Genomic DNA, 15,010 nt, shown 5'->3' with positions numbered 1-15,010 from the left:
CTTTTTTTTAGAAACCAATAATCAAAAAATAAAGAAACCATCACTTTTTTTAGAAACCAATAATCAAAAAATAAAGAAACCATCACTTTTTTTTAGAAACCAATAATAAAAAAATAAAGAATCCATCAATTCTTTTAGAAACCAATAATCAAAAAATAAAGAAACCATCACTTTTTTTAGAAACCAATAATCAAAAAATAAAGAAACCATCAATTTTTTTAGAAACCAATAATCAAAAAATAAAGAAACCATCACTTTTTTTTAGAAACCAGTAATCAAAAAATAAAGAAACCGTCACTCTTTTAAGCACAATCATTTTGATGCTTAAAAGAGCACTAAAAATGTAAATTTCTACTCGAGTGAGCCTTCTCCCATTTTCCTAGGACCCTTGGCTCCATACCATTCCACCTGGAAAAATTAAATAAACACGCATCCAAGATCATTCTTCTCGGAATAAATCATGAACTTTCGCATTTCTGTATAGAAAGGAACTTGAAGCCTCTGCAATGGGGTCATATGGTATGCCGAATTTGATCGTATAATAGTGGTAATTTTATATAAGATCACTCGCCCTTTTCAGAGTGTCTTGCCCGTTCTTTGGAAATAGAGAAATCTTTTCAGGCGCACAGTTTTTGTTGGGTAAGTTTCAACTTAAGGAATTGTACATATTTAGAATCACCATAAAAAGCTGATTCATTGATACAAATATTGCAATCAAAGCTATTTTCTTAGAGTTTTGGTGTTATAAGCTCCCTACTTATAGGGAGGAGTCACTCCCTACTCATAGTTCGTTACCATGTACCATTTTATACAATTATCTGTATAGTTTAGTGAAACGCAGACAAATTAAATCACGTATTAAATAGCCGATTGTGAAAACAAACAATAAGAAACACTAGATAAAAACAGCGATCAATTCAAGCACAAATGTAAAAAACAGAATATAAAAGAATTTTTGGTTATGTACTGGGAAACATAAATGATTTTATCTACGCGTCTTTAAGGGATTTTATGGGTTTTTTTTGTTTTGTTTTTTGTGGATCGCACGCCGTCCACCACTTGGTGTCTTGGGGTACAACCTGTTCAACCAAGCGTGCCCTTATTCCGGCACCCTTCGTGCCAAACATTCAAAATTTTATACCACACATGGCTTACTTCCACCCTGCATGGCAGGTGCCACCTGGCACAAGATTTACTTAATATTGCTAGACTCGTGCTAGACTTACAACCTAACAGAGACTTCACAAACTTAAAAAGACTTCGCAGTCATTTTAGGTTTCACAGGCAACAACATAGTAGAAAATTTTCTTTTGAATTTGTTAATTGCGACTTTGCCATTTTACAGTCGTTTTCTTTGTGGTACATTGTTATAAATTTTATTTAAGCATATTTATATTATCATTAAAACAAATCAAGCTTCATAGCCTCTTCCTTCCCAATATTATTAATTTTCAACCCCCTTTCCATAGTTTCCAATCGCGTTAACAAAATTAGCTAATTCCACTCTTCTGACTCTACCCCCCTACCCTCTGACCCAAAAATAAAACTGCAAATGAGCCTAGCTTGACAGCCCCTAGTTGGACTCCGGTGTTTAAACTGTTTCCCACAATATGTAAACTTCATCTTGAAGTCTAGAGTCAAAAGCCTCATATAAAAAAGTTGTTAAGAAGTGTCTTTACGCAACAAATCATTTAAAAATTTTCAACTTCTTCAACAACTGCCGTTTAAACCATATTGAAAAACATGGAAGCTAATTTGCTGCTCGTTATGACGTACTAAAACACAAATGAATTTCTATCAAGCGTGTGTGTTATTCAGCACGTATGACAGCCCATAACTAATTAATAAAATACGAAAATGGTAAAAATTAAATTTACAGCACGTTACAAGTGATTAAAGATTGGCCAATATGCAATGCAATGAGTATCCACTAAATTACTTTATGTACAAGAGAAACATTACCGGAAGTAGGGATATGAGGCCAGATACGAGCTTGAGGTCACAGAATCAGGCATGAACAAAGGGAAAAGGACATCCCAACCAGTTTATTTATGTGATGTTTGTTTTAAGCTGTACACTCTTCCCTCCAAAAAACAACAAAACATTCCTGTATATGCGCCTACACATCTTGTGCATTCAGACCACAGTTTATAGAATTAGCAGTATGATCATACCCTATCTCACCCATTATAAAAACCCGGACCAAGGTGCGAGTGCTCCAGAGAACGTTTTTGCAGATAGAAACATAAGCGGCATTAGATCTTTTGACGGGTAGACAAGTCAGATTTCTCTTGGACACGAAACAAGTGGAAACCCGCTATTACGAATAATGCAATTTGTAACCATTTCTCATTGATTGACAGTAACAGACTAACCCGCTAATGTAGAAAGAAGTGGGAGGAGCTTTTTGTTCGTACCGAGAATGAAGATCAGACATGATCTGCGATAAACTTACTGGATAATTCTATAAACTGTGATTCAGACGAATAAAGTACCTCCGTGGTGAATAATGCAGGGCAACTTTTGGGTCATAAAAATAGAAATAGTTTTGTCCTGGACACCGCTTCTTCCAGATATATTGCAGCTATTGTTTTTTCGTTCTTTTTTGAGAAAAAGGTAAAATAATATACAAATATAAAAATAAATAAACAACAACAGCACATAAAAAGTAAAGTAAAAAAAGAGAAAACACCTCACCCCTTGGACAGCCAAAATATCAATATAAAGCCACAAATAAACATCTATTTAATTCTTATCTTTGGACTTAATCTTTCCGTTTTTGTTTCAGATAAAGCTCTTAAATATACCCTCCTATCACTGTGGAAAAAATAAACCTGCAGAGCACTCGTTAATTAATGTTCTCGTCACTCGACAACTGGACAAACAGCAATAAAATTACGTAGGTAACAGCATTATCCTTTTACGATATTAATTGTTAAGAACTTTTTCCATATACGAAGTTTTTAAAAGAAAAGCAAAGAGCTATATTAAATCAAAGATGAATACAAACCAACTCAAATAAATTTCAGTCGTAAAACTACCATAATTCATCATGAATAAATAAATGAAACCTAAAACAAACAGAAATTAAACAAATAGCCAAGTCCGATTCAAACGAACAGAAACTAAGCGGATTAGACACCCCTTATGCCAGCTAAAGACCAAAACTTAATTTGTACTTCACCGAAAACAATCTTTATTTCGAGCTATATGTTTTCATTGCTCATAATATCGAAAAAAAAGAGAAAGAATTCACCACCATAACCAAGATTATTGCAAAACAAGAGAACAACAATGTATATGGATTGACAGTTTTATATATATTTTACTGTAAACGTCCGAAATCTGGTGAATATCGACATTCACCAGTGAATGACCGGAATACCTTTTTCTCTGCTTGATTCAATTAGCTTTGCGAATCCGCTTTTTCAGGCACGTGCAAGCTTTGATGGTAAAACTCAAAGTTATTAGGTTAGGTTATAAATCTCATAAAATGGGTTAAAAACCAAATTTAACTCAACCTCACCTATTGTAACCCAACCTAACCTGTAACCATCAAATCTTGCATAAAACTGAAAAGACGACTGGCAACTAAATCCAAGGAGAAAAAAAGGTATTTGACACATCCACCGGTGAATGTCGACATTCACCAATTTCGGACATTCACGGTAACATTTATAATTATATTCATTCCTTAAAGTCTTAATAATTTTTAATTTGTTTAAGTTAAAAAAAAAAAAAAATGTATTTTGTTTCCGTGAAGTGCAAATTATATTCTGGTCTTTAGAATACTTGGCGGCGTATACCCCACTTCTCATAGTTTCTACTCGTTTTGAGTTTGACTCGATCATTTTTTGTAATTTCTGTTCGTTTTGTGTTCCATTTATTTATTGATGGTGATTCATGGTAGTTCTGCGCTTGAAAAATTATTTACTTTATTTTTGCTCATCTTTGTTTTAAAGTAACTCTTATCTTTTCTTTGAAAAACTTCTTAAACGTCAAAAACAAGAAGAACAAAAGGAAATTCTTTTCGGAAGACAGTGGAATTCTAATTTGAATGAATATTTCAGCCCTATATCCAAGGGCCGTCCTCAGCAAAACATAAATATATAAAAAGAAAAAGACTTAAAACGACATACGACCAATAAAACTAAAATGAAAAATTTTAAAACAGTCGCAACATCCTTACTTCAGCAAAGCTAGTGAGTCCTGGCTTAATTTAGTTCGACATCCCCCTAAATATCCCTGAAAGTTTCATCTTTATTGCCTTAGCCTCAGTAGTAGTGGTCGTAGTGGCAGTAGTACTAGTAGTAGAAGTAGCAGCAGTAGTAGCAGTATGCACAGAATGGTTTTCGTCACAGAACTTAATACTTTGACCTTTTCCTGAGAAACTGCTCATACATCCTTATTTGGCAACCTTAATGCAAAAAGTGTGTTTTGGTTTAATTCAACATTCCCTGAAAGCTTCACCTTAATAACTTTAACTTCAGTAGTAGCAATAGCGTTGTAGTAGCATTAGAGGCACTACGGACATGGCACTTTCTTTAAACATTCCCCTCAACACACGGTGAAAGTTTCAACTTAATACCCAGATATTGTGTACTTTTGAGAACCTGCTTTCATATTATATTTTTGCTGTGACAATTTTTTCGTTTTGTTTTTGCTGTGAAAATATTGTTTTTGCTTTGATAATTCTTTTTTCACTTTTCTCAGTTCTTCTTTTGTAGATTTCGATAATAAACAAATACCATATAATGTTTTAATTTACTATTCATCATAGTTTGAAGCCGAATTTAGAGAGCATTAGGAAAAGCCTCGTCTTTACTTACTTAATTAGTCTTAGGACTTCCCACGCCGGTCGGTGCCTCAAGCGGGGAAACGATTGGAAGTCGTTTTGGATGAGATCGGTCCGAGGCTTATCCTTGCCGTTTTATGAATCAATAGTGTTTTACGGGGATTAACTTATCGCCCAACCCTCCTCCTTTTCCTGGCTTGAGATAGGCTGCACACCAAAGCTCCGAAAGGCAAGGATCCTCACAGGTGGTCTTTGGCAAAAAAAGTTTAGATTTATCTAAACATGCTTTTTTGTGCAAGGAATACCATCAAAAATGGGACAAATTTTGTCTGGACTTTGGAAAAGCAAGTTTTGCACTATTGATAGACATGAAAAAAACGCAACAAATGCTTGTAAAAAGAATATCCCGACAAGTTGAAATTCCTGACTGGAACCCACATTTGAGCTTATTCATAGGATGGAGAAGATACCCGCCCAAAAAAGTCAACTCCAGCTAACTGGATATGGGGTCATCAAAGACTTGATTTCCATGTTACAACATCGCTATAACAAAATATCTCCTTAAAAAAAAATGTCAGTGTCGATACTGACTTTGGTGGTAAATATACTGAAAATGAAATTGGTTTGTTGTAACTTTTTTATACTTGTATTTGACAGAGCCTTTATTTTTTATAATCTATATATTAGCACCTGAGGGTGCATTATGGCTTCGCAGAAACACTAATCTGACGAAACTGTTTTTTTCCTTAATTTGCCTTTAATAGACCTAATCTCTTATGATTCTATTTACTAGAGACCCTTATTTTGAATATTTGATAAAGAAACATCCCAAGGGCGTATTAAAACCGTAGGGGCAACTAGGCTGATGAATATGTGTATCCTCCTTAATGAAACGAAAATATTATGCGTAACTCCCTTTTGTGGACCTTTTGTTCCAATCCAGAAATTTCTAAAATATTTACTAATTTTGGTGGAAAGGATACTGAAATGAAATTGGTTCGCAATAACCTTTATTCTTCTATTTTACAGATCTTTTACTTTTAATAATCTATATATAAACAATGACGGGTGGAATCAAACCTTGTGAGGTAATTAGAACGACGAGCCACAACCAAACCTAATCTTTAATGATTATATCTGCCAAAACCATTATTTTGTATAGTTAGTGAGAGCCAGGGGCTCGTTGGGCCAGTAGGCTGATGAATATCTGTGGCTTCCTTAATGACCAAAAATAGTAGGCATGGCTTCCATGGGTGTAGGCAGCATCTTGTCATGGGGGCAGCCGATTCTGTGATGCAGGGGGTTGTGCTGGAAAATCGCCATTCTATTATCACTAAAACTCGGTCTTTAGTATTTTCCATGTTCTACTTTTCCGGCAATACTATAATATAATATACCCACTATCCTACTTCCAATTTTCAGAAAACCTTAACACCATAAAAGTGATTTGACACAAATCACACTACAGTTGGATAATAGCTTCTTGTTCTAAGAATTAAATTCAAAAAGTCAAAGTTGGGCGACATTAAATAGATGTATTAAATATTAAATATTGATGTATCTATATATCGGAACAAAAATAAGTATTGAATATACTGATATACTTCTGTACCTGATTTACTGATTTTTGTTAGACTAACTTCTCATAAATTTTTGCCTCCTAGCATAAATGTTCTGTCCTCTCTTAAATATGCTCTTGTATATCTGTTTGACTGACTTCTTATATTTTCAATATATCTTATATATCATTGCTATCTTTTAAAATGTCTGTCTCCAATCAGAAATGTTTTGCCCTCTCTGAAATATACTCTGTATATTTCAGATAACTAAACTAAGAACTATGTTTAAATTTTCGGTAATGCAAAAAATATTTTACTCTTTTCATCAAAAACGAATTGCAGTTAAAAAACAGTAACTAGGCTTCTCAACCTTGGGGATTCTTGGCTGAGGAATATAATAAGGCTGTTAATAGCAGGCTGAAGTTAAATTATTTCAATAACAATTGCGTATAAAGCTGCCCATTCATATACAACAACGAAACACACAACAATAACAAAAAACAAAACCTCGAAGTAAAATAACTCTAGAGCCTTTTTTGGTTGGTCTATCCTATAGTGTAGTAGGAAATCTTACCTTTGTTTCCTACTCTAAGTATCACGGAATTGAACATGCGTAATTTCATATACCTTAAACTTAAATTCGTTTATGGAGTAGCCTGTAGCCACTAGAAATTAAAACAGGTAAAATAGTATAACAATATACATAAAATAAACATTTCAATTAAAATTATATTGAAAATATTGAAATATTAGTTAAACATTGGAATTTTAGGGGCCTAAGTTCAAAGGTCCCTTTTCCCCTCTGCTTGCGTTCCTGTTTGGATAAGCAAATCATTGGCGATGATTTGAACAGACACCCCCAAGTGATTCCTATGGAATCAGATATACCATTTTGGTGTTTCCTCTGAGGTGTTAGGGTCAAAATTTCTTAAGGGCCATCACACCGGAAAACCCTAACTTTATTTAGTTTTCAACGAAAGATTATAAATTTTACATTTGGGCAATATATTTGATTCTATCCCTTACCCAAGTAAAAAAAACAATTAAGTTTTCGGAAATAAAGGCCCAAGGAAAAAATTCGTGTCAAGACCCACATTTAACGATAAGAATCCATTGCCTAGTAGACTTTCATGGAACTTTTCACAGTTAATTTTAACTTAATCTAGAGCCAAAAGTTCCTTAGCAGGGCAACTACCAAGGAAATTTATCACTTTTCGGGCAAAATCTTAGAGCTACCAATCTCCTAAAGAGCCTCGCATAAAAAAGGCACAAGAAGCTCAAGAATAAGTTTGGGTCATAAAAAAAGCCATAAATGGAGCAATGAGAAATAAGGAGTAAAGTAAAATGAAGCTCCACCACTCCAAAAATACAGCAACTAAAAGCAATAGCTCCTGAATTTCTTAAATGATTGGTTTATGGCATATTTTCTTCTAGTTTTAACATATTATATCACAAGGTACATATACCTCTGTTTACTCTTGCCACATGCATTCACCTCCTTTTACGATTTCTTAATAAATCGGTGTGATCGAAATAAAAGACGGTTTATAAATCGGTTTTGTCGAAGTAAATATTTTGTCGGGAATAAATCGGTTTTGTCGAAATGAAAGACGAGACAAACCCTTTGTGTCAAGGTTTAAAAGGATTTTTTTTTCGAACAGAAGTGACATTTTGAAACTATAAGCTGCCGCCATCGCTTTTTCTGGTTTGGCCAAGCCTGTCGTAAATCTGGCACCACTTTTGACTCATGCCTGCCAGCCCCCTGAACTTGTTTCCGAACCCTTAAAATCCCCATGCTAAGGTTAAGATCTTGGGAAAAATACAGGCTAAGCTAAACATTATTCTTATAATAATTTTATATAGTTTTATTTAAAATTACTCTTATAATAATCAAGCAGTTCTCTGAGAACTTTTAAAAAAGCTTGTTATTCTAAATAAACAGCCCTTGTGTTTCAGAAGTCGGTCTTAAAGAATTAAGAAAAAAAGTCAAGCTTTAGCGTAAAGAGCACGGTATTGAGTAGGAGACCCTTCCCCCATGTACATAATAATTTCTGTTCACTTTAAGTTTTGAAATTACTCCTTACTTTCAGCTGAAAAAACTTGTTTTTTTAATTTAATTTCCTTTAAAGATTCATTGTCACAAAATATGGACCTTTGGATTTTGTGAAATCCTCAGTATCAGCCCTAGTGCCTTAAGAAAATTTACAGCGAAACAGCTGAGAAATGCTGCAGAAAATACCATGTAGCTCAGGTGAAATTGGGGTCGAAATGACCTAATGCCATATAAATTCACAGCCAACCTGGTGCCTATTTATTTATTTGAATAGAACATTTGTGCCAGACTTGAATTTATATTGTGCTAGGGTTCTTATTAACCTTCCAACTGATGGCACTTTGTTTTCTCTTAAAAACTGTCAGAAAATATTATGCAGTATTTATACTTGAAATTTGAGCCTTTTAGAAGAGACTTGAAAAGGAAATCAAAGAAAATAATTTTTTGCACATATAATGGGCAGGAAGCAAGGTTACCATGTTTTTTGACACATTTATAAAAGCAATTACGAGTCTAATATATTTTTAAACTGAAAAATAGATGTGACGTAGTAATAGCGTCGCTTATAAAATTTAACTAGAGCTGCATAATATGATTTCTAGGCCAACCACGAATGGAGGTTTAAAGAGCCTATTCCCCTTTTATATTAAATTCTAAATGTCTCAGTTCGGTTTAATTCTTCAGTTGATCAAATCACCTTCGGAGCTGATTTGTTCCGAACGAAAAGTTGTTCTGCTTGTTCAGTTTGAAATTTTTTTCCGTTTAAAAACTTGTTCTCTTTGTTCTGTTTGAATGATTAGGGGCCAAATTAAAAAATAGTAAACGAATTAATGAAATTTGATTTTTTCCATACCTTAACATTTTATGTTTTTTTGCATGTTTTGGTATCTTAAAATTGTTTGTCGGGGATTAAAAGGCCGTATCTTCATAATTATAAATATTCAGAAGAGAAGAAAAAAAGCCTCGCAATTTTCTATATCCCGTCCGATAACCATAAAACAAAAACGGATTAATATATATTGATCTTACACATCGATCCGTTTTTGTTTTTCGGTTATCGGACGGGAAATAAAAAAGTTTTGAGGTTTATCTCTGCTTTTCTGAAAATTTACAATTATGGAGATACGTTTTTTTGAAACCCGACTAACGAAATATGCTTTATTAATATTTTTTTTTTTTTTTTTAGGTAGCAGTTTTAGTGTGTATATTAGGAGCATCTTTGGCCCTAGAGCCTGAATATAGAACCAGTGACGATAAAGCTGTTCCAGAAGGTACTCCATTTTCTTCTGACAATTTTGACCTTTTGGCCTTAGTTTTAATGAGTTATTTCGTTGCCTCTTTAACGGCACGATCGTAAAAAATAAAAATTGGAGGTTTGAAACAAAACTTAATTTTCTATAAGCATTAGATCACAGATTTATGGCGAGGAAAAAAATTAACTAATCTTGTCTATCTTTGACTCTTACATCTTTTCTGGCTGTTTAGTAAGGATATTTGCATTTGTTTACATAAAAGTGCTTTTTTACTTTTTTCCCTAAATTCCTCCTTCTTAGAAATAACTTAAATAATTTCCTAGACTCCACTACTTTTCCATTCAAATTAAGAGATAAAAATGTGTTTAATTTAGATAAAGCAGTGGAACAAACCAAAAGATAAAAAAAAAAAAACAAGAACAAAATCTTAAACGATAACAAAAACTAAATGTTTCGACTAAACGTCCGGGAGCCATTTTTAACAGAAAAAAATTTAAGAAAAAAGAAATATTTAAAAAAGAATAAAATATCTGTAATTGTCTGAATAAAATATTTCATTTGCCAATGTGCCTTTAAAGAGGAGAATTATCTCTGTTTTTTTTTTGCTCCACATTGGAGCCCATGGGAGATATAAATGGTTGTATTTATGTAAGTTGCTTTTATATAAATTATTGCTGAAGACATTCGTTTGTCTTGTTGTTGATTAGTCAGAGAAGTACAGTATTTACAGTTATGAAAGTGTTTAAAATGTGAGTTTTATTTATTTGTTTGTTTTTTGTTGTTTGTTCTTTTTTTCTTGTGTGTTAGTTAGCATTTTTCTTATTTACCCTCTTGAACCCAAATTTCAGCATTAATCCACAAATATAAAATTGCCGACCCAGAAATAGCTCTGTCGAAACGTATTTTGAAAAATAGCCGCAAAATCAGTTTTCATCCATGGCATCCCTTTTTATACAGTGATGTTTAAAGTCGTACGCAAGCAACAGTTGTTCAATGTTTAGTAGGTGATCTTGATTAATTGTCTCGATAAACATCGTGACGTTTTTTTTCATATGCCCGTTTTTTCTCGTTTTCTCTATTTTGTACTCTGTGAACTTTCGTATTGTCTGATAGGTTAGAAATAAGAAAATAAATAGAAAAAGCGAAAAACAAATAACTTAGCATATAAGAGAGCACCTTAATATAGAGCAGGTGCTCTATACTGCCGGCACCTTGACGCCGCTTTATGCAAGGTACACTCCTTTTTGTTTTGTTTTATTTGTATATGAATAATGACGATTTAATAAAATTTGTGCAGCATTAACTCATTACAATATCTTTAAAGAAACTAATTACAATTGATATTTTTTTAGCTAAAAAAAACTATCAGTTATTACTTTTAGCGAAAGAGCCAAGAATCTGCACTCGGCGATGGGGAGGGGGAGTATGGTACTTGAGGGCTTATAGGTGAAAGTTAAGGTTTTACTTCTGTAATATGTTTTACCCTTGGAAGGAATGGGAGAGGTGTAGTGTGCTGTAGTTTATTTTTTGGGGGTAAATCTTGGAGAGGGGATAGTAATCGTCAAACAGAAAAGGAAACGAACAAAATGGAAATTAGAGGACAATAAGGATAACCGTAAGAATTAGAAGTTGGGAGGAGGTGACCCCGCATTCCTTCTCCTGTATACACACCTGATAAAAAGATTTTTATGGCGTCGCATTTAAGAGTCATGTGTTCCAAATTTACAATTTCGCTTCTTCCGAATTCAATACCTCCAGCATTGGATTTCTTTAGTTTTACACCCTTTAACTTTCCGTGTCGTTCGATAACAGAATCTCAGTGATATTTTGCGAACTCTTTCTTCGCATTAAAAATTACAGGTTCTTTTTGTTCGGAAAAAAACGAAAAAAAAACTAAGAAGAATGCATATAAAGATGATTCTCGAACATAATTTAAAGCTGGCGTGATCTCTGCACGAATTTATTGCACTTTAAAATTACTAATCATTATTATTACTTAAACTTTTTTTTTGAAATTCCTTTCCATTATTGTTGTAATTTATTCAGAAAATAGTGACTTTTTTTGCTCCACATTGGAGTCCATGGGAGATATAAATGGTTGTATTTATGTAAGTTCCTTTTATAAAAAACTATTGCTAGAAAAAAGATGGCTCTATTTTCTTTATCATTCAGTTTTAGTTGTCAGCGAGCCTTTCTAATTACACGTAAATGCCTTTAGTTGTTCCATTTCATTTCATTATTGATGTGAGAAGAAAGGAAGAAAAAACAGGCTTTGGAATGCATAACAAAAAAAACTAAAAATTATTTTCTAAAAGTCTTTGGCAAATTATTACGCAACATTCTTTTCTTAAATCTGAGTAAAATAAAACGCCCTGAGGTACAACAGTTGATTGATCTTTGCTTGGCAATACACAAAAACAAAGAAATGAATATAAAGATGATATACGGGTCTATAGCCAGTAAATGAAAGCGAAGAAAACAAAAAAATGAAACGAATATTTCGCCCGAATACAACAAGGCGTCTTCAGCAGAAAAAAAAACAACTAAAAATTAAAACTAAAAAATATATATAAAACTAAAATAGACTAACATACAATACATAATAACTTACTTTTACAATTGGCAGCCACCTTCATGAAACCACAAAAGTGACTGGATTAAAAATTTAAAATAATAAATGACCTATATTTGTCGTCCTTATATTCATTTCTTTATTTTTGTCATGGCTGGCCAGTTCGGCTTTAGATCTTTTATTGGCAATACAGGGCCCGGGTTCGATCCCATCTGCCGTAGAGCTTAGAATTGCATGGAAATTACACATTAGCGCCTCCAAATAATCAACAGGAAGAGGAAGAAAAAAGAATGAGGTAAAAAATGAATGATCCCTTACCACTTGTAGGGTACGCATTAGTACTTAGCAGGGCCGTATCCAGGGGGGGTTGCCCGGTTTGAACCCCCGTCGAAATTTTGTCTGACTCGTAAAAACGTAACAAAAATGGATATAAACAAATTTATATGCTTGTTTTGAGTTTTTTTGTGTACCCCACCCCCCGAAACTTTTTTTTTAGTAAAACCCACTCCGACAAAAAATCCTGGGTACAGCCTTGGTACTTAGACCATGCCTCATGTCTCATGTCCATCTAAAAAAAAGTTTTTAAAGTTAAGTATATAAACGGGTGAAACCTAGTCATGGCGGCCAAAAAAAATTTTATCGTGGAAAAAGTTAAAAAGTTAAGGTTTTTCTTTTGAAGAGAATGAATAAGGGAAATAAAACATTGTTGTATTCTTGAATAATATTCCTTTCTTTAACTCATTATTTCTTATTTTCGTACACGAAACTGTGTTAAAGCTTACCCTTAGATAGAGCCATAAGCAAGAGAGAAGGACCTGCATGTTCAAAATATGTCTAGCATAGCACTCATTATGCTCCTTATTTTTTAATGAGACATAAACATCGAAATGAAAATGCACCAAGTATATATATATACACAAAGCTCTTCCTAGAACCCAGCCAGAATTTTTAATTGTTCGTATTTCAACAATTTTTTGGAATTTTCAAATTCTTTGTCCCCTTGAAATTAAATCACGCGCTTGCGTCTGACACAGGAAAGGGTTTAACTAGTTTTATTACTACTAACAACTTAATGCAGTACCAAGCCGCCTGAGACCAGTACGGCTGTGCACGCTACTCCTCCACCCCAGTCTACTCAGAGTTTCAGTCTTTACCCCTTCCCATGAAGCTTCAGTTTTCTTTAAATTATTCCTTAGGATCTCTTTCCACAGCCTTCGAGGACAACCTACTTTTATTTGACCCCAAATGGATTACCAAATAGAAAAACTTATATACAATTTGGGTGACCCTTTAGTCGAAGAAGGAGGTATGGAAAGGATAGGGACTTTGATATAATATTTTCCTTAAATAACAAAAGTCTCTAAAATCTTGGTGTAATTTTCCTCATTATGGTAGGGGTCAATCGAACTCCTTCATCCTCCCCTTAATATATTTTTAATCCCTTCTATCTTAACATTTTTTCTTGTAGTTGCTGATGACACTCCAGTAGAGCAGGAAGATCAGCAAAAGGTTAATGAAGCTGTTGATGACAGTCCAGTTCAGCAGGAAGATCAGCAAGAGAACACTGAAACTAGTTTCAGACAATTTCTAATCCAAAAACAGCCCAAGCCTGCACAAAGCCAAATTTTCAGAGTTGTTCCTCAGCAACAGAACTTCTTTGCGCCACAAATATCACAGTATGAACAATTTAGAGCTCAACCCGTTTACCTTCTAAACCAATTTGCAGTTCAGCAGAGCAACCCAAGCTATCAAACAGCTAAGATCTATCGAAGACCACAAATCGCAGGATTCAAAGGTCAAATCCCAGCTATAATTCAGCAAGACCAATACAGCCCAAGCTACCAGATAGCCCAACTATATCAACAACCCCAAAGTGCAGGATTCCAAGCTCAAGTTCCAACTCCAAGTCCAAGATTTTTCTTTAAATATTTGAAGCACGAGAATGGTATTTGGTATGCCTGTAAGTTTATGTTGGGTTGCGTAGAGCTTCCATTTGGACAAGGAGAAGGATCGGGTTCGTCTCAAGGAAATGGATTTCCACAACTGATCGTGGGGCAAGGAAATGGTCTCTCGGGTATCACTCAAGGGAATGGGCTTCCACAACTGATTGTAGGAGAAGGAGGTGGTATCTCAGGTATCACCCAAGGAGCTTTAAATCCAGGAGCAGGACAGATTCTTGTTGGGTAGATGTCAATATATTTATGAAAGGGGGGTATTTATGCTGGTTTTGCTTTATTCTTTCAATAAATTTAGACTACATTTTTAGTTTTATTACCCTAAGTTCTATGCTATTAGGCTGTACTTAATTATATAAATTTTCGTCTTTGACGTTTTAAAAATAACCAACAGCTTCCAGCTTTTCACCAAGACTTTTTATTATTAAAAAGTTAGAATAATTAATAATTATTCTTGGGTAATGTATAGTACTTTTTGGTTTCGTTTCAAGTATAACCAAAAATATAAAGATTAAGCAAATAATAAATAATTCAAGCAATTGGTCCTATATTCGCAGGACTGTATTCATAATCTTATTTCCGGGGGGGGGGTACAAAAAGGTTTATTCTTAGTGGGGGGGGGTAAAATACTTCAAAAAACGCAAAAAAAAATTGTTTATATTAATTTTTTTACGTTTTCACGAACTGGAAAAACATTCAGGGGGGGAGGTTCAAACCCCTGACCCCCCCTGGATATGGCCTTGTAAACTCGAAGAGCATGAGAAATGGATGAGAAAAACTGAGCCCCTAATTTCACTCTTATATGAAAAAAATAAAATGAAAG

The 15,010-nt window shown here is 34.0% G+C and overlaps 1 protein-coding gene across 1 annotated transcript; it reads left to right on the top strand.

Annotated features, from left to right (window-relative positions):
* Positions 1-5,352: 5,352 nt before the first annotated feature.
* On the top strand, positions 5,353-14,493 carry LOC148940458 (uncharacterized). Its single transcript, XM_089104812.1, has 3 exons — positions 5,353-5,417; positions 9,594-9,678; positions 13,701-14,493. Exons 1-3 carry the CDS (start codon positions 5,367-5,369, stop codon positions 14,417-14,419), a joined length of 855 nt encoding a protein of 284 aa, XP_088960938.1. The 5' UTR covers positions 5,353-5,366; the 3' UTR covers positions 14,420-14,493.
* Positions 14,494-15,010: the final 517 nt, after the last annotated feature.

The sequence above is a fragment of the Artemia sp. Qi Xiang Cuo genome, chromosome 19, assembly GCF_049724085.1.
Source record: "Artemia sp. Qi Xiang Cuo chromosome 19, ASM4972408v1, whole genome shotgun sequence".
Lineage (NCBI taxonomy): Eukaryota > Metazoa > Arthropoda > Branchiopoda > Anostraca > Artemiidae > Artemia > Artemia sp. Qi Xiang Cuo.
Note: the sequence above shows the minus strand (reverse complement) of the source record. Positions and strands in the feature narration are given on the sequence as shown.